A 25532-nucleotide genomic window follows, 5' to 3' on the forward strand; every position below is an offset into this window, starting at 1 on the left:
AAATATCAGGTTGAACATTTTTAATTATTTTAAATATTTCTGACTTCAAATTTCAAGTTTCTAATTTATGTACATAAATTGTACTGTTTTATACAATTTTTAAATTCAGAAAAACTCATGGAATAACATTAAAATTATCTATAATACATCAACCAGAAGTCTATCTCTCTAGATACACATATGCATATACACACCATTATTGTATACTTTTATAAAAATAGAATCATGTTGCATATGGCTTTGTAGCCTGCTTTTTTCATTGCAACATATTGTGATGAGTTTCTCATGTCATTAAAAATTATTTTTTCAATGAGTGCATATTAAATCTTTACATAAATGTATCACAATGTATTTGATCAATTGCCTATTGATTATCGTTGTTCAGTCTCATTTAAATACATATCAGTTTTTTCATTATTAAAAATAGCTCTATGATAAAACTTTATTCTATAAATCTTTGTACATATTTTTTATTATTTCCTTAAAACAAATTCCCAGAAAGAAGCTTGATAGGTAAAAGATTATGAATCATTGTAAGGCTTTTGAAATATCTTGCCAAATTATCTACCAATTTACATGCTTATAAGCAGTTTATGAAATTCTAAGTTCTTTCCTCATTTTTCATTTGAAAGATAAAAATGCTTGTTATTTTACCTTAAATTTCTTTAATTGTTAATGAATTTGAATATTGTTTTATGTGTTTAAGAGCCATTTGCATGTCCCTATAAAAAACTTTTGCTTATTTTTCTTCTAGGTTGTTTATCTGTTTCTACTGCTTCATAAAACCTGTCTATTTATTAATGATTTTTTTTTTTTTTTTTTGCCACACCACACGGCTTGCATCATCTTAATTCCCCAACCAGGGATCAATCCCAGGCCCTAGCAGTGAAAGTGCTGAGTCCTAACTACTGGACCACCAGGGAATCCCCTATTTATCAATATTAATGATTTTAAAACCTTTGTCTTATATATTGAAAACATTTTCCCTAACTTATTTGCATTTTAATTTGTGTGCAGTAGTTTTTGGCATGCAGAATTTGAAAATTTGTATACAGTCTTATGTATTAATTTTCCTTAATGATTATATTTCTTTGCTGTAACAGTTAAAAATATTTTCCTTTCACAGGACTATTTATAGAGCCTTCTACATCCTTATTAAAATTCCTTTACTTGGAATGTATCTTTTCATTCCCCCTTCTTTTTCTTAATTTCTTAAGAAAAACAGAGAGATAAAATGAGGGAAAATGCAAAAGTGGGATCCCTTTAGCTATGTATTTATCTGAAGGTCTCAGCCCCAGTTGGCCTATCCTTAGCTCCAAAAAGTGTCCTCACCACCTTTCTCTTCTCTCCCTGGAGTTCTCTGTGGGCAGCCCTGACATCTAAATTTCCACAGTAGGCATGCACAAAAGTCATGGCCTTCCTTTCCTGCCCCAGGACCCTTGCCACATATATTACAGCTGCCACACATATTACAGGTAGAGTGACCAATTGTCCCAGTTTGCCCAGGGCTGTTCATTTTTAGCACTGCAAGTCCCATGTCCCGGGAAACCTCTCAGTCTCTGGCAAACAGATACAATTATCATCCTCATACAGATGGAGAGAAATTAGATCATGTGTCCAAAGATTTCTCTGGGCTTAGAGAACCAGGAAAGACTTGAAAGAAGAGGTAATATTTGAGACCAGCTCTGAAAATGAGTGGATTAAGAGAGCCAGGGTGAGGACGGGTGGGGTGGGTCACACACTGAAGACTTGGGAGGCAAGACGGTACAAGTAGATGCAAAGGAGAGTGGTTCTCCCAGTTTGACTGGTTCAGGCGGCAGAGGACTGGGAGATAAGGCCAGAAAATTAGTTTAGGACCAGATTATAGGAGGTCTTAAATGCCAGACTAAGCAATTGGGACTCTATTACATAAGAATTAGGATTTGTTAAAGAACTTCCCTTGGGACTGACTTGGTGAAGGATGGCTCTAGAAAGACACATCTTTGAGGTCCGTGCAGGATTTATTGGAGAGGGCAGAGTCAAAACCCCACGTCTAGTCAGTTCACTGTGGTACTCCAGTAATCCACACGGGAGGATCAAAAACCCAAGCTAAGGTGGTGTCCTAGAAATAAAATCAGAAGTGATAGATCTAAGAAATTGAAAGACAATAGTTGGTGGAACTTTGCAATCAACAATGTGGAGAAAGAGAAAATTGGTTGGCTGGCACAAAGAGGTAGAAGTGGGGTGTAACCAGTGCTCCCAGAGCAACCGGGAATGAAAAGGATGAGTAGTGAGAGGATGGAGAGAGAGGTGAGTGCATGAGCAAGATGGCAGAAAATGTGTGCTGGATGAGGGACCCTGTCTTCCATCTCTCAGAGACCTTCAGTGAAGTCAATAATTCAATCCACTGATCTTAAGTGTGCTTGAGTTTGTTGTGGAAACCAAAGAGAAAGCTGAGGAACAGAGAGCACACAAGAATTCCTGGGCTTGGAGGCTGGAAGGGTCCTATGGTTGTAAGCACCTAAGAATCTGAACTTGAACTTTCACATGCCATCAGAGTTTGAGGCAGTTTCACTGGATCTTGAGGAGCAGGAGTGACATTCAGCTGGGTTCCATTTAAATGCCCACGGAAAGAGAGAGATACAATAAAGGAGGAAAATTGATTGAGGAATATTGGGAGTATAAAGTCAGAGCAAGATGAAGGCATTGATCTTAGATAGGAGAGATGGGTGGGAAGTAAGCTGGGGTAGATGGATCTTGGTAACTATTCTGATCAGATGGGGCTGTGGTTAAGGGAGCAGCTTTCTAAAGGTGTCAGTTTCCCTAATGAAAATAGGTGAAGGCATTTGCTGGAAGGAGAAGGCGGCACTGCAGGAAGAATCTTGCGATTTGGAAGTTTTATAGATGTACAAATCGTCCTTGAAACTGTGAGTTTGGATGAGGTCACCCAGGGAGAGTGTATGGAGTTAAGGGACTATGGATGGAACACTTTCACCATCTTTGTGATAACAATCGAAATTAAAAAAAAAAAAAATACATTTCATCAGCTGCCTAGATTATTACACGCTTACCACATTTCTTTCTTTCTGGCTAAGAATAAGACAGAATCGCTGTAAGAACATGTTCATCAAGAACATGATTCTTCTTAGTCAGTCAAGTGAAAAGGGAACATTTACATGTTGTAACGAATATGCTAGTTTGTATCATTACTCAGAGATAATGATATTCTTAAATCATCATTTGGTTTGGTTTCTATAAAAACAGATCATGTCTGTTTTTATAGCCTAAACTAGTTAGTGCTCCTGACCACATTTTGGACACATGCCAAATTGGGAGATTAGACTTAACAGCTCTAATTATGCTTCCTGAATTTGATTAGTGCTGGGGATTAGTTTCTCATTTGATAGTTTATAAGATTTCTTACCTTGAAACTCTACATTTTCCTGGCTATTTTTTATATCATACACATCATGTAAACCATCATTATACTTTTCAGTAGAGCATTCTGCATTAATGATTTGCTGTTGTTACTCTCTAGTCAGATCTCCTGAATACTAAAAGGAAAGTGTTAAGAGGTATGTTAAATTCCACTTTCTGGGGTCATCAAGGCTGTATATTATTATTTGTTGGTTTCATCTTCCTCTTCATATGCTAGAAAGTATTAATGCAGTTTATGTTTAAATTTGTCATTTTTCACTTCAAATGTATGCTATAATTATTTTCAGGGAGGTATTAACATGGATTATATTAATAGGATATTAATATCTGGCTTAGTAGATTTCACATCTTTCTAAATTTAGTCATCTCATGGCTTACCTGGCATAAGTGTTCCTTGTTTTTTACCTGTGTAATTGATATTTAAATCATTACACAAGACTTCACTGGCAAGACTAATCTTATTTGCATGCCAATCAGAGTATAATTGACAATTATATTATGAGGTTTTCTTTGAATAATGTAAGAAGTAGGTGATATAAAAAATAGAAAAAAAAAAGAGTTTAAAAGTCCCAGAAGGAGGGCTTCCCTGGTGGCGCAGTGGTTGAGAATCTGCCTGCCAATGCAGGGGACACGGGTTCGAGCCCTGGTCTGGGAAGATCCCACATGCCGCGGAGCAACTGGGCCCGTGAGCCACAACTACTGAGCCTGCGCGTCTGGAGCCTGTGCTCCGCAACAACAGAGGCCACGACAGCGAGAGGCCCGCGCACCGCGATGAAGAGTGGCCCCCGCTTGCCGCAACTAGAGAAAGCCCTCGCACAGAAACGAAGACCCAACACAGCCAAAAAAAATTAAAAAAAAAATTAATTAATTAAAAAAAAAAATTTAAAAAAAAAAAAAAAAAAAAAAAAAAGTCCCAGAAGGAAATAGAATCAGAGTTCGAGGAAACTTGAGTCTATTCTCCCTTGTACAGTAAAGAATTATTTTACTGATAGTCACCTATTTGAATACATTTACTACCTAACAGCTTTTTGCCTAGATAGTATGTGGTTTCGATTCAAAGAATATCTTTCATTGTCTATTGACACATATCTATATAATGAAAGAAAACCAAAATAATTATAATCATCAAACCTGGAAAAATCCCCTCTCTATAATGTATCAACTGCCCAAGATCTTCTGACTCTTTCAACCTTTATCACTTTGTAGTAACATAGTACAGTTTATAGACATAATTTGTACATGTAGACAAATAATGTATAACAGTTTACACCACTTTTATTTAATATTTTTCTAATAGCTATTTCAAATGGGTATTTTTATATATAGCATAATTTGCACTATATCGTAATGTTTTACTGTATTATACCGTCATCTGTTTAACCAGTCACTAAAGCTTGGTCATTTTGACAATGTTAGCTTTCCAGTAGAAGGCACTTACAAATATCCTTGGATTTTTTTGTCCTTTCTTTTTTTTTTTTTTTTTTTTTTTAAAGGATTTTCTTATTTATTTATTTATTTATTTATTTATTTTTGGCTGTGTTGGGTCTTCGGTTCGTGCGAGGGCTTTCTCCAGTTGCGGCAAGCGGGGGCCACTCTTCATCGCGGTGCGGGGACCGCTCTTCATCGCGGTGCGCGGGCCTTTCTCTATCGCGGCCCCTCCCGTCGCGGGGCACAGGCTCCAGACGCGCAGGCTCAGCAATTGTGGCTCACGGGCCCAGCTGCTCCGTGGCATGTGGGATCTTCCCAGACCAGGGCTCGAACCCGTGTCCCCTGCATTAGCAGGCAGATTCTCAACCACTGCGCCACCAGGGAAGCCCCTGTCCTTTCTTTTGTATTATTTTCTTGACGCATATATCAAAAGTAAATTTACCAAGTTAAGAGAAACTTATTTGCTTTTTTGACTTTTGTTTAGTAGTATATCAGATCGCTCTACAGGTTAAAAAAAAACAAAAAGGTAGTGTAAAAGACATCTGCTCCCCAAAAGCCCTCACTACATTGGGCTTATTATTTATTTGGTACTTCCTAATTGTTTACAGTTGGACTTCTTAAATCATCAGCACTGCTAAAATTTTTCCAAAGGTCAAATATTTATCAAGTACCTAATATTTGCCAAAAATTCACTGGATCTTATAAATAGGCATCATTGTCCATAGGCAGCATAGTGGAGTGGTTAAGAGCATAGACTCTGAAAGCCAGATTGCTATCTGTGATGAGCTTTTGAAGCAAGCCTCCCATACAATCAGGATTGCCTACCCAATTAAGTATGAGTTCTTCAGCTCTGCATTCAAGGCCTGCCACAGCTCATCTCTACACACTTCTTTATTGGGGAAGGGAGGTTGTTATTATTTTTTAACACCTTTCAAATACATCAAGCAAACTAATAAATTAGCTATTTCCTAAGCATCCTTGAAGACTTCCAACAACTATATTCTAGTGTATGATGCAAACTTCATCTAAAATATCTTCTTCATTATCTGTAGAAAAAATTTCAGTTCTTCCTTAAATCTCCATCTCATATGTCTCCTTCATCTGATCTTTCCAACCAAATGGGAATATTCTGTACTCTAAAAATCCCCTGAGCTTTATTTTCTTTTGCAGTAGTTAAAATATTCTACCTTCCATGATAGGTAATCCTCTTATTGGATAGTTAGCACCTTAAGAGAGCCTAGCACTTTGCTTAATACTTAAGACAGACTTGATTTTTTTTTTTCTGAAACAAATGACAAATTGATTGATCTACACTTACACACCAAAGCCTTATCTCATCCATGCTATAAAAGTGAAGTGGAGGGCTTCCCTGGTGGCGCAGTGGTTGAGAATCTGCCTGCTAATGCAGGGGACACGGGTTCGAGCCCTGGTCTGGGAGGATCCCACATGCCGCGGAGCAGCTGGGCCCGTGAGCCACAATTGCTGAGCCTGCGCGTCTGGAGCCTGTGCCCCGCGACGGGAGGGGCCGCGATAGAGAAAGGCCCGCGCACCGCGATGAAGAGCGGTCCCCGCACCGCGATGAAGAGTGGCCCCCGCTTGCCGCAACTGGAGAAAGCCCTCGCACGAACCGAAGACCCAACACAGCCAAAAATAAATAAATAAATAAATAAATAAATAAGAAAATCCTTTAAAAAAAAAAAAAAAAAAAGTGAAGTGGAAAATCTAGGCAATTTCCAGGTGATTTTAAACAATATATTTTTTTAAATTTTTATTAATTAATTAATTTATTTATTGGCTGCATCAGGTCTTAGTTGCAGTGTGCGGGCCTCCCTTGATATGTGGCATGCCAGCTTCTCTCTAGTTATGGCACGTGGGCTCCAGATCACATGGGCTCATTAGTTGTGGTGCACGGACTCTTTAGCTGTGGTGTGCGGGCTCAGTAGTTGCGGTGCACAGGCTTAGCTGCCCCACAGCATGTGGGATCTTAGTTCCCCGACCAGAGATGGAACTGGCGTCCCCTGCATTGTAAGACAGATTCTCAACCACTGGGCCACCAGGGAAGTCCCTAAACAATATTTTTGAGTAGATGATGCAGCAATTTCCTCACCAAAACCTTTGAGTGGCTACACTTTTTTTCAATCTTTGCCTCATTTCCACTATAGAGATTTGACTTCCATAATTCCCATGGTTGAATCTCAAAGTAATTGACCCCAAGACCTTGAGCTAATCTTGACAGAAGCAAGAAATTTACCAGCAGCTTCGTTTACCAATATGGAAGGACTTAGAGCTTCAGACTCCTCAATTATGTGCTATTATTATTGCCTAATAATCTCTCTTCTCTCCAACAATTTTTAAAAATCATCTCTTTGTCTTTCGAGCACTGTAGTTTTACTTTTCTGGATCTAGACATGAATTTATTTTCCTTACCTGCTGGGAAACATGGGGCTTCCTGAATCTGAGAATTGGTATCTCTCAACAATTCAGGAAAATATACAACCATTGTTTCTTGTATCATTGCCTAGTCCTCATAATCCTTCCTTCTTCTAGAATTCTAATTAAATTGTGTTAGAAATCCTCTTTGTCTTCAATTCGTTTTAACCTCTCTATATTATTCTCCATCTCTTGGTCTTTCTGAGCTTCATTTTGGATAAGTTCTTCAAATGTTTTCTCCAGTTCACTAATCCTTCCTACAACTTTGTCTAATAGGTCATTTACCCAACCACTGAGTTTTGAATTTCAGGCATTATATTTTTCATTCATTCATAGACCTCTATTTGTTTCTTTTTCAGATCTGCTTGTATTTTTTTTTAAGTCTGTTGCTCATGTTTCCAGGTCTCTCCTTTTAAGTTTTTAAACATGTTAATCATGTTATTTTGTATTCTAAATGTGATAATTCTAATTTCTGAAGTCTTTGTGGATTTGACTATACTTCCTGGGTTTTCTTCCTGATTCATACTTATACTTCCTTTTTCTTCTTATATATTTTGTAAGTTTTTATTGTGAGCTTATGTTGGATTTTAATCTGAGGAAATTCTTAGAAACCTGGTTTGAAGTTACATTCCTCCAAAAAGATACAGGTTTGTTTCTATGTCACCAGGGGGCACTATTAACCAGGAACAATTTAAATTTGCTCTTTGATGTTTCATACCACATAGGTAGGGTTGCCAAATAAAATACAGGACACCTAGTTAAATTTAGATTTCAGATAAACAACAAACACTTTTTAGTGTAATATTTGGAACATATACTAAAAAATTGTTCTTTATCTGAAATTTAAATTTACTGGGCATCCTCTATTTTTATTTGCTAAATCTGGCAACCATACACATAAGTAGCTTGAAATTGGCTTCAAACTCATGTAAGGGCTTGCTTAAGTTTATGAAGTCTCAGGGAATTTTTTTTCCCATTCTCCCAGGGCAAAGGTTGAGACAGGTTACTTTTCAGTGTCTTCTTTAAGGTGGATTTATTTCTTGCTCATTCTTATAAAGATAGCATTGTTCATTAGAATCTCAGATCTATGCAGTGATCTCCCATAGATCCTTGGCTTTATCTGCTATCCTCTGCACACCTTGTAATTATCAAAATGTAAATACAGGGTCCCTTAGGTTGACCCTTAGCTTGAAAATCAGCTTTACAGATCACTTACCTTTTAGGAGTATTTTCTTTTCCTTTTGCTTTTTTTTTTTTTTTTTCTATAGATTCATTACTGTCTTGCCAGCTCCATGAAATATTAAAAAATATTTCTAGGTAGTTTATCCAGTATTTCTAGTTGTTTTTGGCAGCAAGGGATTAAAGAGATGATGTTGTGAGGGAGAGTCATCCAGAGTATCTCAAATGATATTCTATCAGAACCATATGTCCTTCAGTCCTTTTTACTTACTGGCTCTGATATCTGGTATTCTTGGTACCTCCTCCAATTTTTCATATTCCTTGCCAGTCAGTAGGTGTAATCCGGAATAGTTAGTATCATTTGACTTTGCTTTCATACTCTGCAAAGGCTGGTGATCTGTCCAGTGACAAAGTGTAGAAGCTGGCTCTGAGCTCCATCTAATGACTTGGGCTCACTGCCACATCTATGTGCTACCAGTCAGTGCTTCTTCTCTAAGGTTAGAACCTACTTCCCTGTGCCCTAATCTCTTGAGGAATTTTATAAAATATAGGTCGATGTAATGCTGCCACCACCACCACCCCAACTTGTTTTCCCAGTTAGTTCAAAGGAATCCTATTCTTATTGGTGTTTCTGGAACCACACCTAAGACTTCTCATGGGATTAGCCTTAGATTATTTTTCTAGTTGCCCGTTAGGAAAATCTGTTTTTAGAGCAGGGTTAGATTCCCCTGGGCACCCCTGCCTTCATGGGTGAGTGACCAGCAGCATCTTTCTCCTATTAGTCTCGACATCAGAGTTTTAATTTGTCTTTTTTCTAGGGCCACTCAGCAAGGTATATTCCTAGTACCAATGGTGTGCTGGAGCTGACGCATACCAAATTACTATTTCAATACCCAACTGTTGAACTTCAGGAATTTTGAAAGCTGGTGATTAAGCCCAGCTACTATTAAAACTTAAATTATATCTTTGACATAAATCACAGCAAGATCCTTTTTGCCCCACCTCCTAGAGAAATGGAAATAAAAACAAAAGTAAACAAATGGGACCTAATGAAACTTAAAAGCTTTTGCACAGCAAAGGAATCCATAAACAAGATGAAAAGACAACCCTCAGAATGGGAGAAAATATTTGCAAATGAAGCAACTGACGAAGGATTAATCTCCAAAATTTACAAGCAGCTCATGCAGCTCAATATCAAAAAAACAAACAACCCAGTCCAAAAATGGGCAGAAAACCTAAATAGACATTTCTCCAAAGAAGGTATACAGATTGCCAACAAACACATGAAAGAATGCTCAACAGCATTAATCATTAGAGAAATGCAAATCAAAACTACAAAGAGGTATCATCTCACACCAGTCAGAATGGCCATCATCAAAAAATCTACAAACAATAAATGCTGGAGAGGGTGTGGAGAAGAGGAGACCCTCTTGCACTGTTGGTGGGAATGTAAATTGATACAGCCACTATGGAGAAAAATATGGAGGTTCCGTAAAAAACTAAAACTAGAACTACCATATGACCCAGCAATCCCACTACTGGGCATATACCCTGAGAAAACCATAATTCAAAAAGAGTCATGTACCAAAATGTTCATTGCAGCTCTATTTACAATAGCCAGGACATGGAAGCAACCTAAGTGTCCATCAACAGATGAATGGATAAAGAAGATGTGGCACATATATACAATGGAATATTACTCAGCCATAAAAAGGAACGAAACTGAGTTATTTGTAGTGAGGTGGATGGACCTAGAGGCTATCATTCAGAGTGAAGTCAGAAATAGAAGAACAAATACTGTATGCTAACACATATATATGGAATCTAAAAAAAAAAAAGTGAGAGAGTGGCATGGACATATATACACTACCAAATGTAAAATAGATAGCTAGTGGGAAGCAGCCGCATAGCACAGGGAGATCAGCTCGGTGCTTTGTGACCACGTAGAGGGGTGGGATAGGGAGGGTGGGAGGGAGGGAGGTGCAAGAGGGAAGAGATATGGGGACATATGTATATGTATAACTGATTCACTTTGTTATAAAGCAGAAACTAACACACCATTGTAAAGCAATTATACTCCAATAAAGATGTTAAAATAAATAAATAAATAAATAATAGAAAAAAAATTAAATTATAAAAATTATAGTTAGATAAATTTTAAAAGATGGTAAGTATAAAAATCTTAGAAAAAAATAATGTAAGGATCAATCTTTGTGCCTTAGGCAATGATTTCTTAAATATGACACGAAAAGTGAAAATGACAAAAGAAAAAAAGTAGATAAATCGGACTGCATCAAAATTGAAAAGTTTGATGCTTCAAAGGACACTTCTAAGAAAGTGAAAATGCAACCCATACAATGGAACAAAATATTTGCAAATCATAAATCTGGTTAGGGACTTGTATCCAGAGTATGTTTTTTAAAACTCTTGTAACTCGGTAATAATAAAAACAAAAAACCAATTAAAAGATAAATGATTTGAATAGATGTTTCACCAAAGTAGATATACAAATGGCCAATAAGCACATGAAAAGATCTTCAACATCATTCATCATTAAGGAAATGCAAATCAAAACCACAATGAGGTACTTACCCACTAGGATGGCTATAATCAAAATACAAACTATAGCAAATACTGGTGAGGATGTGGAGAAATTACGAATGTCCAGAATAGGCATATCCATAGCAACAGAAAGTAGATTTGTGGCTGCCTGTGGCTGGGAGGCAGGGGAAGGGTTGACGACTGCTAATGGTAATAGGGTTTCTTTTTGGAATGTTGAAAATATTCTAAAATTAGATTGTGGTGGTGGCTGCACAACTCTATAAATATACTAAAAATCATTGAATTGTATCCTTTAAATGGATGAATTGTATGGTGTATGAGTTATATCTCAATAAGCTTTTACTTGAAAAAAAGATAATAAATATGTAAAACTCACTATTTTCTAATTATTTTACATTACCTATGCTCTTGAGGTTATTTACTAAGAGATGGTACCCAAGTGCCCCTAGAACATAGGATCAAACTGTACATGATGTTAAACCAGCAAGGACTGTTTATCTCAACTAAGATCTTGTTTATTTCTTTATATCAGACAGCCAGATGGCAGTGAGTGATAATACTCTGTACTAATCCCTTAGGAAGACTCTTTAGCTTGAGCTTTAGACGCAAACAATAATGATCTGTACCATTATGAGAAATATAACGATGCCAGAAAGGGCTTCATGACAAATAAAATGATTGGAATATGGTTATATATACAAAAGATCTCGTCAGTCATCCTGCTGCACTCCATCAACAAATATTTGTTGAGAATTATAGAAAATGCGAAAATGAATTAGATCCTGTTTCTGTACGCAGTCAAGGCTCAGTCAAGAAAATAGAAAGCAATTTAAATATTTAAAGATTTGTTGAGAATTATAGAAAATGCGAAAATGAATTAGATCCTGTTTCTGTACGCAGTCAAGGCTCAGTCAAGAAAATAGAAAGCGGGGCGTGTGGGATTGGCGGCCGACCGCTGCCCCTGCCGCCACCAACATGGAGAGTTTGTACCGAGTCCCGTTCTTAGTGCTCGAATGTCCCAACCTGAAGCTGAAGAAGCCGCCCTGGGTGCATATGCCGTCGGCCATGACGGTGTACGCTCTGGTGGTGGTGTCTTACTTCCTCATCACGGGAGGAATCATTTATGATGTTATCGTCGAACCTCCAAGTGTCGGCTCCATGACTGATGAACATGGACATCAGAGACCAGTAGCTTTCTTGGCCTACAGAGTAAATGGACAATATATTATGGAAGGACTCGCATCCAGCTTCCTGTTTACAATGGGAGGTTTAGGTTTCATAATCCTGGACCGATCCAATGCACCAAACATTCCCAAGCTCAACAGATTTCTCCTTTTATTCATTGGATTCGTCTGTGTCCTATTGAGTTTTTTCATGGCTAGAGTATTCATGAGAATGAAACTGCCGGGCTATCTGATGGGTTAGAGTGCCTTCTGAGAAGAAATCGGTGGATACTGAATTTGCTCCTGTTAATGAAGTTTTAAAGGCTGTACCAGTCCTCTGATATGAAATATGGAAAAGGATGAAAAGCAGCAGAAAAGAAACATCTAGTGAAAACATAGGAAATGTATTATAGCTTGGACTAGAATGTCTTCTTGGTATCAGAGACAAGCTTATCAGTATTTTTTCCTGCTGGCCTATACTGACATACCAACGATGTTAAGTGGCATTTTCTTCTTTTTTTTATTTCTTAAAGAAAATATACTTCATTTCTACAACTATAATATTGAATAAAGTGATTATTTTTTACAAACCCCTTAACATTTTTTGGAGATGACACTTCTGACCTTCAGAAATTAATGTGAAATCAGGAAGTGAGATCCCATAAGCTGAGAACTCTGGACAGCTGATCAGCTTTACCTGTGGTGCTTTGCCTTTAAACAGAGTGTGTGACAGTGCATCATTTCAGATATGTATGTAAGACTGTTTCCTGAACAATAAGATGTATGAAAGGAGCAGAAATAAATAATTTTTCTAATTAAAAAAAAAAAAAAAGAAAATAGAAAGCAATTTAAATATTTAAAGCTAAAGGCATTTAATACCAAGAAATAGGTACTTATAAACTTTTGAAAGGGTTTAAGAAGTGAAAGTCAGAGGAGATACCACCAGCTTTCAGATTCACTAAAACTGAATCTGAAACTTCTTGCTTTCATGTGGAAGTCAGGAAGATGAAAGGGACTGAAAATCAATAATCCTCGTTGCCCTGCCGCCCTGGGGTGACAAGCTGGACAGGAAATATGGAAGTTGCTGCAAAAAGTCCCATCTTAAATTCACACGTCCACGGCCACTGCCGAGAAAGAGAATGGCTTCTATCTCTCTTCGGCCTTCTAATTCATGCATATGTACATCTCATCAGCAGAATCTAAACTGTATTTGTAAGCCTTCTGGCAAGGAACTACTTGGAAAATGCAGTTCTCATTCATCCAGTCCCTGCAATGAATGAAAGGGAGAGAATCAAAGGGATTGGAAATGGTGCTAAGTACCAACAAATAAGATATGACTCATTACCCTAAGGGTAGTCAGATAATGTTCTGAGACTAAATGTCGTGTGCATTAGAGATTGTTTCTTTGTGGCTGCAGATGCAAGTTGCAGAAATCTAATCTCTCCCTTGGGTAACTGGACACAGCTGGGACCACTGGACTCCTAGGCACTTTACCAAGTTAGCACGCCCTGATTTGTTAGGAGTTTATCTCCCACCCTCTGGCAGAGGTCTTAAGAAACGTAAAGCGTACCTGTGAATTCTTCTCACTTGTTCCAATCATCATTACATCAATAATATACAGTGGACCAGTGTGAAGTCCTGTGGGGTGGCAAGACTATCAGATTCCCTGTGGACTATATTATGACAGAGAGCTGGAGATCTGATATAGCCTTGGGACAGGACTCTTGTGTACTGCTGGGTAAAAGTAAGCTGCTTTCGGTCTTTACTTATTAGCAAAGAATAAGAGTCAGAGAAAACTAGAGCTTGTAGGCTGCCCATTTTTTGTTTTGTAAACAAAGTTTAATGGGACCCCAGCCAGCTCCCATTCATTTATGCATTATCTATGACTGCTTTCACCTTAGGACACCAAACTGAAAAACTGGGACAGAGATCTTACTGACCAGCCAAAATATCACCCTCAAATTAAAGACAAATAGCAATAAAACAAAGTTTTAAGTTTACTTCTAAAAGTAAATACTAAAATGTATTTATAAGTGTTAAAGCCAAATACTTTTTCCTGAGACTTGAAATAATCAATAACTATTTAAGTGGACTTTTCCCCCTCAGTCTTCACATTATAGTATAGAATAGCCAGAGCTGTGCTGCTTTCAACCTCTGATTAAAAAATAATAATAAAATTAAAATTAAATTAAAAAACTGTTTACAAAAATCTGTGTGTATTCTTTACATGATTGGACAAAGTTATTTGCCATATTTGATTGGCAATTTGTTATTACTTCTAATGAAGCACATTTAAAAATTTTGTTTGTTTGTTTGTTTGCCTGTTCTGAAACAACTCCAATGCAAATTTCAGCACAAGTCAGGACCCTCATTTAGAATTCACTGGGCATCACTGCTGAAATGCCATATTGACCTGAATGAAGAGAGGCTGGTCTATAGTGTAGACCCAGAGTTCTCTGTTTGTCAAGTAAACACAGTCACTTCAAAATCTAGGTGTGGGTGGAGAAAAGACAACGGCAAATGTTGACTCTCTGACCTTTTAATTTGTAGTGCCATTTGTACACTTTTTTTTATATTTTTGAATTCTCATTTCTCCATAATAATTTATAATTATATAATGTTTCATAGGGTTAGAGTCTTCAATATCCATATCATCCCAGAAAGTGTTTTCTTCTCACATTTCATAGTTAAGGAAACTGAGGCTCAGTCAGTAAATCACCCAGCTTCACAGAGAAAAAGATTGAAGAGAACAAATATTCACCAAACACCCACTATATTATAGGAACCATCTTAAGCCAGAACACATCTTGATTTTTAGATTCCAAGTCCATTATTCTTACTAGACAGTTTATTAATTCCCATCATTATGAGCATTGGGGATGGTTACATAGCGGTGGTGACAACTTTTAAACACATAAAAATATACCAAGCACTGCACCCAAGCTGAGAATAAGGTAACTAGGAAGATGGGAGACACAACTATAAAACTTTATGGCAAAATAATATGTTTATATTACTACATGAAGAATAAAACTGAAGAAAAGGAAGTACTTTATAAGAGTTTATTTGTGACGTTCTGAAATACCTAACCACAGGAAGTTGTAAAGTGTCTATGGATTATTATTATGATTATTATAGATCAAACATCTTTTGGAAATGATTCAGATACAGTCCTGCTTAAATTCAGAAGCTGTATGAAACGTTTCCCTCCTCGTTCTGTAAACAGATAGCTTAGGAGGTCCCCAGAGCAAGAAAACCAGGAATGGCTTTCTTGACATAAGAGAAGCCATCTTTGCCCTAAGTCATTTTGTGATCTAAGCCTGGCTACAGTGCTTTCCCTTGAATAGGTCTCAGTAATCAGTGATCTTAAAGGAAGTAAGGGCATTCAAACGCAAAGGAAAAGCAGTCAAGAAACAGTAGTTCAGCAATAAAAGAGTCCTAGTTCCTCCTCAAGGCATATGCATAACAATTTGATACAGTCTTAGAGTTCTGCAGGAATTTAAGTCCTCACCCAGGTGGAGGATGGAATGAAGATGTTGACCCTCCAGACTTCAATCTACTAAGGCTTGGACTCTGTTGACCTTTGCCCCAATTCTATGCTGAATTCTCCTCTTCTCAGGCACCTTCATAAATATGCATACACCCTTAGCTTAAAACTTCCTCAGTTTTCCTGTTGGGGAGACACTGCTTTAAGAAAGATCCCAGGTGTTTTCCTTGATTGCTGCAAGTAATAAATCCTTCCTTCTCCCACTCTTTGGCTTGGTTGTATCTTCTGGCTCAACACCCATGAAGAGACTGTTTTCGGGTAACAGTTCTATTATTCTATGATACTGTCTCTAGTAACAGGGTGTTTATTTCCCCAACTTTAACATCCTATAAATCTGTTGGGAAAGAGTTGTAATCTCAGATATGGATGTGCTTCTTGAATTATCCATCATCAAGCTCTGTGCAAATATCCAGCAGGAATAAGTATGCCTTTCTTTAGCTTCTTGCTGAGGCTGCATGCTTCCAGATTCATCGGAGTTACTAATTTGTCTGATAAACCTTTATTATACACATCCTATGTGCTAGATTTGTGAAGACTATAAAACAACTTATTAAATCCTTTCCTACATAATAGATTTTGAGTGGCCGAGTCAAAACCAACGCTAGTGGCACATAACCTTCATTAGAAAGGTTAGATAATATACAAAAGAAACTAAACAAACATCCTTTTGCCATCTAGGACAGGGGTCAGCAGACTTTTTCTGTAAACCGCTGGACTGTAAATATTTTAGGCTCCGCAGGGCCTTTATGGTCTTTGTTGCAACTACTTAACTCTCCATCACAGTGCAAAAGCAGCCATAGATAATACATAAATGAATGACTGTGGCTGTGTTCCAATAAAATTTTTTATTTATGGACACTGAAACTTGAATTTCAGATAATTTTCATGTGCCACAAAATACTATTCTTTTTATTTGTTAAAAACCATTTGAGGGCTTCCCTGGTGGCGCAGTGGTTGAGAATCTGCCTGCCAATGCAGGGGACACGGGTTCGAGCCCTGGTCTGGGAAGATCCCACATGCCGCGGAGCAACTGGGCCCGTGAGCCACAACTACTGAGCCTGAGCGTCTGGAGCCTCTGCTCCGCAACAAGAGAGGCCGCGATAGTGAGAGGCCCGCGCACCGCGATGAAGAGTGGCCCCCACTCGCCGCAACTGGAGAAAGCCCTCACACAAAAACGAAGACCCAACACAGCCAAAAATAAACATAATAAATAAATAATAAATAAAAATTAAAAAAAAAAAAACCATTTGAAATGTAAAACCCCTTCTTAGCTTGCACACCATGCAAAAACAGGCTATGGACCATAAATTGTCGATCCCTGATCAATGAAATTACTATCTATGAAAGAAAATACAGTTGTAGGTGAACATAAAGGATGCGGGCAATATAATATTAAAGTAAGTATACAACTAAATGTTAAATATTTAAAATATTTTCATACCAAGAGTTGGAAAGATGATACAGTATTATGTGGGTTCCATATCTCGATGGAGTAGACCTACCTCTCCTTAGATGAGTAATTTCAGCAATTCGTAGGGGAAGGATCTGAATGACTGCATACAAGAAAATGAAAAGTAAAGACATGATCCCTTCAGATTCATCATAGTTCTTAGCCTTATGTTGTCTGGAAGTTGAATTTCTTCCCATACAACTCTCTATACTTGGCTTCTATTTTTTGTGGTGGTTGTTGTTGTTTTTGAAATAACTGACCTGTGTATGAATCAGGGTTTTCTGGAGAAACAGAACCAATAGAAAAAAAAAAAAAAATATATATATATATATATACGCACACATATATATAATATGTGTATATATATGAGTTTTTAATAAGAAATTGGTACATGCAATTATGGAGGCTGAGGAGTCCCATGCCCTGAAGTCAGCAAGCTGGAGACCCAGGAGGGCCAGTGGTACAGTTCCAGTCCGAGTCTGAAAACCTAAGATCCAGAAGTGCCAGCGGTGGAAGTCCCAGTCCTAGAGCAGAAAAAGACCAATGTTCCAGCTCAAGCAGTCAGGCAGGGAAAGTATATTCTTTCCTCCTTCACCTTTTCATTCTATTCAGGCCCTGAATATGACTGAATGATAGCCGCCTACTTAGGGGAGGTGTGATATTGTGATTTGTAATAAGAAATATAGTTTCCAGTGGTGATGACCTCCGCCACAAGAACATGCCTCTTGCAAAGGACCTCCTTCATTCCTCTCCAGAAGAGGAGAAGAGGAAGCACGAGAAGAAGCACCTGGTACAGAGCCCCAGTTCCTACTTCATGGGTGTGGAATGACCAGGATGCTATAAAATCACCACCATCTTCAGCCATGCGCAAATGGTGGTTTTGTGTGTTGGCTGTTCCACTGTCCTCTGCCAGCCTACAGGAAAAAATAACAAGGTTTACAGAAGAATGCTCCTGTAGACAGAAGCAGCACTGAAAGCACCCTGGATAAGATGAGTGGGAAACCATTCCAGTGAACACATTCTGGTTTTAAAAATTGTGTGTGTATGTGTGTGTGTGCGTGCGTGTGTGTGTGTGTGGAGGAGGGGGGCAGCTTTGTCCCCATTTCTGGCGCAGAGCTCCCAAAACCCTTGGAATTTCCTGCGTGATAAGAGAAAAGGAAAGATCTTTTGTTTAATATTTGATCTGTTGTCCTCAGTTCCTGAAGTTGCTTCAGAGCCATGAAGGTGAAGTGGGTGTCCTGTTATTCATAACCACAACTGAGTTTATGTTAATGATGTGACTTTTGGAAATCCACTAAAGGTGGAGGGGAAGGTAAGGCTGGTAGCCAGGGGAGTCAACCATGTGATTAGAGGTTTGGAACTTTCAGTCCCTTCCCCTGGTCTCCTGGGAGAGGAGAGAGGCTGGAGATTTGACTTTAGTCACCAATGGCCAATGATTTAATTAATCATGTCTATGTAATGAAGCCTCCACAGAAACCCCCAAAGAAGAGGGTTCAGAGAGCTTCCTGGTTGGTGAACACCAGGATGGAGATGCAGGGAGAGTGGTGTGCCTGGAGAGGGCAGAGAAGCTCAGCCCCATTTCCCTCGTTTACCTTGCCTTCTGTATCTCTTCATCTGGCTGTTGATTCACATCCTTTAATATCCTTTCTAACAAGTTGGTAATCTAGTAAGTAAAATGTCTCTCTGAGTTCTGTGAGCTGCTCTAACAAATTAATCAAACCTGAGGAAGAGGTTGTGGGAACCTCCAATCTATGGTCAGTTGGTCAGAAGCATAGGTGATAATCTGGGTTTGTGACTGGCATCCAAAGGGGGAGGGGCAGCTTGCAAGACTGAACGCTTAACCACTGAGATCGGATGCTATCTCTAGACAGTGTCAGAATCGAGTTGAATTTAGGACATCAAGGTAGTGTGGGAGCTCCTCGTCACCACCACTACCACATCGGAATTGGTACCCTTTCAGGATGGGAATCTGCTCCAGAAACACACTCACAGACACACCCAGAAATAATGCTTAACTATAGATCTTGGCGCCCCATGGCCCAGGCAAGTTGACACAAACTTACCCATTACACCTTTATTTCCAAAATTATGGAAATACACTTGTAGATAGTATGATAGAAGGTAGGTAAATTGTGTATGGCAAGAAAATCCATCAGCTGTCTTACTAAAATCAGACACTAGCCATCCAAGCTTTGGAATGGAGGGAGGACCTTCAAGTGAAGGCTGTGACTGGAGTTTGGAGTGGGCACTGGAATCCACAGGCCTGAATAGAGTCTCCAGAAATTCCCTGCACTGAACATCTCTTGTTCCCTGCCTCAAGTGTTTTTGCACATTTTTTACTCCACTGCTGTAGCAAACAGCTTCATGCAGTTAGCACCTTGCCTCAGTTGCTTTTTTTTTTAACATTTATTTATTTATTTGGCTGCGTTGCGTCTTTGTTGCGGCATGCGGGATCTTCATTGCAGCATGTGGGATCTTTCGTTGGGGTGTGCAGGCTCTTCACGGGCTTCTCTCTAGTTGTGGCGTGCGGGTTTTCTCTTCTCTAGTCGTGGCGCCCAGGGTCCAGAGCAAGTGGGCTCTGTAATTTGCAGCATGTGGGCTCTCTAGTTGAGGCGCACGAGCTCAGTAGTTGTGGCGTGTGGGCTTAGTTGCCCCTCAGCACGTGGGATCTTAATTACCCTCCACCCCTTGACCAGGGATCGAACCCACGTCCCCTGCATTGGAAGGCTGTTGCTTTACCGCTGGACCACCAGGGAAGTCCCCTCAGTTAGTTTAACTCCCATTTTTACCTCGGGGCTTCCCTGATAGCATAGGGTGAAATGTCTACAAAGACCTATCTGGCATTCAAGGAAATGCAGACTGGAAGTGTGAGAGTTTTATGCTTCAGGGGACAGCCCTTGGCTGGTGTGGGACAGGAGCCAGTAGGTCCCATGCTCCTCTTCCTTCCCTTAATGGACAATTCTGAGGCTCTTCGAAAGGTCCTGGTAAGATAGCATCTTTTATTGGCTTTCTCTTCATTTTTACTCAGGCTCTGCTTTGAAGGGTGAGTACGATACCCACAGTGTCTGCTTGGGTTATCATAACAAAATACCATCGACTAGGTGGTTTAAACAACAGAAATTAATTTTGTCATAGTTCTAGAAGCTAGAAGTCCCAGATCGAAGTCTGGTAGGGTTGGTTCCTACTGAGAGCTCTCTTCCTGGCTTGTAGATAGTTGTCTTCTTGCTATGTCCTCACATGGCCTTTCCTCGGTGTGTGTGCAGAGAGGGAGCGTCAGCTCTCTGGTGCCTCTTTTATATGGGCACTAATCCCATTGGCCCAGGCCCGACTCTGTTGACCTCATTTAAACCTAATTACCTCCCAAAGGCCCCATCTCCAAAAACCATCACACTAGGGGTTGGAGATTCAATATACGAATTTGGGAAGGACACAAACATTCAGTCCATAATACAGGATAAGACATTTACCTTTCCCTTGGGGAATCACTGTCTTATTTTTACTGGCACAGTTATCCTGGCTTCAGAGGCCACCACTCATTCTTTTTTAAATAAATAAATATTAATTAATTAATTTTTGGCTGTGTTGGGTGTTCACTTCTGCGCGCGGGCTTTCTCTAGTTGCGTGGAGCCAGGGCTACTCTTCATTGTGGTGTGCGGGCTTCTCACTGCGGTGGCTTCTCTTGTTGCAGAGCACCGGCTCTAGGCACGTGGGCTTCAGTAGTTGTGGCTCACGGGCTCTAGAGCACAGGCTCAGTAGTTGTGGTGCACGGGCTTAGTTGCTCCGCAGCATGTGAGATCTTCCCGGACCAGGGTTTGAACCTGTGTTCCAGGCACTGGCAGGCGGATTCTTAACCACTGCACCACCAAGGAAGTCCACCACTCGTTCTTTAATGCTCTGATCCAAGCCTTAATTGGTAGCCATAATTAGTGAAATGAATTAATTTATTGATAAACTTGTAGGAGCTGAGTGATATTATTGTGGTTAGTTATAGAGAACATGGGCTATAAAATAAGATTTCCTCTTAGTTCTCTGAGGGCTCCAGTGGGAGCCTAGCTTAGACTTGCCGCTCTGATGACTGATACCAGATTACCCTAGATTAGGTGTTCTCAGCCCTGTCTGCACAATAGAATCATGAGGGAGAAGGGTGAAAAATACCAATGCCTTAGCTCATCTCCAGCTTCTAATTTGGTTGCTCTGGTTCAAGGATTGAAGCTTCAGTATTTTTACATTGTAATGTGCAGCCTCAGAGGTGCAGGCTACGGTCCAACCATCCTACACTGGCCTATGCAAAATTGTCCACTACCTGCTGTGAATTTTAAGGTTGAATGTGGGGCTATATTTAGCAAGAGGCCAAGCAGCAGTTAATTTAAAAAGCTCTTTGAGGGACTTCCCTGGTGGTCCAGTGGGTAAGACTCCGAGCTCCCAATGCAGGGGGCCCGGGTTCGATCCCTGGTTGGAGAACTAGATCCTACATGCATGCCATAACTGAATCCGCGTGCCGCAGCTAAACATGCCACAACAAAGATCCCGACTGCTGCAACTAAGACCTGGCACGGCCAAAATAAATAAATAAATAGTTTTAGAAAACTCCTTGAATCGCTAGAGAAAATAAACACTATCGTATTTAAAAACAAAACTGTACACCAATGTGCATAGCAGCATTTTTCACAATAGTCAAAGGGTGGAAACAACCCAAAGGTCCATCAGCAGATGAATGGATAAACAAACTGTGGTTTATACACACAATGGAATATTATTGAGCCTTAAAAAAGAATGAAATTCTGATACATGCTACAACATGAATGAACCTTGAAGACATTATGGTAAGTGAAATAAGCCAGATACAAAAGGACAAATATTGTATAATTCCACTTATATGAGATTCCTAGAATAGGCAAATTCATAGAGACAAAATAGATTAGAAGCTGCTAGGAACTGGTGGTCATGGGGAATGGCTAGTTGGTATTTAATGAGTACTGTTTCTGTTAGGGATGATGGAAAAGTTCTGGAAATGGATTGTGGTGATGGTTGCACAACATAGTAAATATACTTAATGCCACTGAATTGGACACTTAAAAATGATTTAAATGGTAATTTTTTTTTTATAAGAACAGAGGATTTATTTATTTATTTATTTTTATTATTTATTTTTGGCTGTGTTGGGTCTTCGTTTCTGTGCGAGGGCTTTCTCTAGTTGTGGCAAGCGGGGGCCGCTCTTCATCGCCGTGCGCGGGCCTCTCACTATCGCGGCCTCTCTTGTTGCGGAGCACAGGCTCCAGACACGCAGGCTCAGTAGTTGTGGCTCACGGGCCTAGTTGCTCCGCGGCATGTGGGATCTTCCCAGACCAGGGCTCGAACCCGTGTCCCATGCATTGGCAGGCAGATTCTCAACCACTGTGCTACCAGGGGAGCCCTAAATGGTAAATTTTATATTATGCATATTTACCACAATACAAGAAGACAAAATGAGACCTCCTCTTTATAAGTGTGATGCTTCTGAATGAAAACTGAAGCTGCTCCATAGTTATGAGGGCTACCATACCACTAATAGTAAAAAGATGAATCGGCAACAGTGAAAGAGAAATCCCATTTAACAAGGGTTCTTGGAATGTTATCAACAGCCTGAAGTCACGAGAAAGTGATATCTTTGCATGACATTTTTCAATTTTTTAAATATCAGTATGTATGTTCAAACCTTTTAAAAAAATAATGTTTTCTCTGTTTAGAATTTATTTTTCTGAAAAATTTGAAATCAAAATTAATGTTTGAAAATAAAAGTAATGACAATCTCATCAACTTAATCTGGTATCGTAACTATACATTTTTAGATACAACAGTAGGAAGTATCTTTAAGTACCAGCCTTAAAGGTTATCAACCAATGATTAGCGTAATGTTGGAGCAGGTGCTATAAAGGATAAAGATTATCATGCTTTTGGAATTTCTGACTCATGCTATATAGCCTGCCATAAAGAGCAGTATATAAAAGGATTTGTTCAGACCAAGGAAAATCGCATATATAGTTCTTTTAGTGACATTAAGTAGTGCTTGTAGTAAGATAATTCTAGGGCAAATGTCCTTCCTGTACATTAACTGTCACCAGCTCCCTTTTTCTTCCATGACAATTTATGCAAATTTTACTCCTTTCAAATTCAGATAATGCCTCTTTTTCTTTGCTTGTTATTAACTTGATTAATCTCTTTCTCACACCTCCATCTCTCTCTCTCTCTTACTTCTCTGCCTCTCTCCCACATGAAATCTTTTTTCATGGTAACATATTCCCAGAAATTATAATGAATGTAATGAGAAAAAAAGTAACTCATGATTTCAACATTTTCTTTTGCAAACAACTCTTCGGTTACAGATCAGCAGTATGCGACTGTGAAATGCAGGTAAACAGGGCACTGGAAAGAGCTTCTTCAAGCTGTTTACCAAACTCCTCCTGCAGTTGAGAGTTTAGAGTTGAATGAGTGAATTAGGAGAAGAAACAGAAATAGTCTAAAACATTCAGGTTTATAAGACTTTTATAGAATGTCTTGGAGTCCTGCCTTCCTGTGATGAAATTCCCTTCTGCATCTCTCTCCCACATCAAGGTAACTTGTCTCAGAGCTAAGAGGCTTTTGTGAGTGACATTCTGTCTTTATTCCCGAAGGAATTTCCTGACTCCAAAATGCTTGGTTGGTCTAAATCAGGGGTCTCCTCTTCCTCAATTTACTACCCTTCCCTACCTAGTGGCTCCACTGTTCGTGCGTATAAAGGGGAGGGTTTGCACCCTGTGTTTCCTCCTCTCTTCTAACTTGATAGGGACTTTTAGAAGCTTCCCTTTCCTTCCCTGCTTCCTTTGGACCTTGGAGAATCTTCACCCCAGTAGCTGGAGCTACATTTGGCGGGGTGGGGGGGTGGGTGGGGTGGGTGGGTATTTTCCTCTTGATCAGAGTTGAACATCAGAATGAGTTTTCACTTGGTAGCAATGTCCTCCAAGGATCTGTATCCTATTGGTATAAGTATAGATACATGGTTGAGCCATGTTGTAGCTGCATGACCCAATCATTCATTTGTTGGTTCAACGTGTATTTATATGTTTATTTACTGAGTGGCTGCTATATGCCAGGCACTGTCTTACAGGCTAGGTATAAACTAGATAAGAATCGTTGCTCTTGTGGAACTCATATTCTGGTAGAATCAGGTAAAAAATAAACAAGTAAAACATATAGGATGTTAAATGGTGATAAAAGCCAAGAAAAAATAATAACAGAGCAGAGCAGAGAGAGAGAGAGAGAGATTGCACAGTGCTACATAAAGTAGTGAGAAAAGATGTCTCTAAGGAGGTAGCATCTGAATAAAGATCTGAATGAGGAGAAAAAGCAAGTCTTGCCTGTATCTGAGGGAAGAACATTCCAGGCAGAGAGTTCAACAAATGCAAAGTATCTGTGTGAGGTAGTTGTGAAGATGTGTTCCAGGAGGAGCGGGAGGACCAGTGAGGCTGGAGTGGAATAAGAAAATGGGAGGGCATCGGGGGATGGGGACAGAGAAGTTGGCCAAGTCCTGTGAGCCCTTGGAGAACATGGTGAGGACTTTGGTTCTTCTCTAAGTAACATGGAAAACTATTGGGAGGGAGGGGGTTTGGGCAGATAGTTGACATGAACTGACTTTTATTTGAAAAGGCTGATACTGGATACAATGTTGAGAAACGTCTGAAGGGGGCAAGAGCAGAAATATGGAAACCGGTTAGGAGGTTCGTGCAATAGTCCAAGTGAAAGATGATGCAGTTTAGCCCAAGACAAGAACAGTGATGATGAAAGGAAATCTAGTGGAAATATTGTGAAGAGAGTGTCGATAAGCCAATGCTTATGGATCCAATAAGGGGTGAGCAAAAAAGTGACGAGTTGTGATGATTCAGTCTGATTGAAGTGTTCTATAACAGGGGTCCGCAACCCCTGGGCCAAGAACCAGTACCAGTCTGTGGCCTGTTAGGAGGTGAGCGGTGGGCAAGCGAGGGAAGCTTCATCTGCCACTCCCCATCGCTTGCATCACCGCTCCCCATCACTCGCATTACCGCCTGAACCATCCCCTCCGCCACATCCATGGAAAAACTGTCTTCCACAAAACCAGTCCCTGGTGCCAAAAAGGTTGAGGGCCGTTGTTCTAGAAGATACTGACATCTCAGTTTGCTCCTCTCCAATTGAAATAGATACTATCAATAATGCCCATATTTACAGATGAAGTTTAGAGAGGTTAGGTAATTTGCTTAAAGTCACACAGTTTGTAAGGGAAAGAACCAAGGCTTAAACTCAGATCTATCTGATCAGAATCTATAATTCTAATCATCCCTATTTAGTAACACACTTTTTAGATAAA

At 39.4% G+C, this 25532-nt stretch overlaps 1 protein-coding gene and 1 pseudogene across 1 annotated transcript; both read left to right on the plus strand.

Annotated features, from left to right (window-relative positions):
* The first annotated feature begins 11950 nt into the window (after positions 1-11950).
* On the plus strand, positions 11951-13005 carry LOC103004844 (oligosaccharyltransferase complex subunit OSTC). Its single transcript, XM_028168709.2, has one exon. The coding sequence runs from the start codon at positions 11992-11994 to the stop codon at positions 12439-12441; it is 450 nt and encodes a 149-aa protein (XP_028024510.1). The 5' UTR covers positions 11951-11991; the 3' UTR covers positions 12442-13005.
* Positions 13006-17894: 4889 nt separating this feature from the next.
* LOC114238956 (40S ribosomal protein S27-like) lies at positions 17895-18150 on the plus strand (annotated as a pseudogene).
* The last annotated feature ends 7382 nt before the right edge of the window (positions 18151-25532 follow it).

This window comes from Balaenoptera acutorostrata, chromosome 14 (assembly GCF_949987535.1).
Source record: "Balaenoptera acutorostrata chromosome 14, mBalAcu1.1, whole genome shotgun sequence".
In the NCBI taxonomy this organism is placed as follows: Eukaryota; Metazoa; Chordata; class Mammalia; order Artiodactyla; family Balaenopteridae; genus Balaenoptera; species Balaenoptera acutorostrata.

Excerpts from the sequence above, each read along its gene's own strand:
- LOC103004844 (XM_028168709.2), top strand. The coding sequence starts at position 11,992 with ATGGAGAGTTTGTACCGAGTCCCGTTCTTAGTGCTCGAATGTCCCAAC.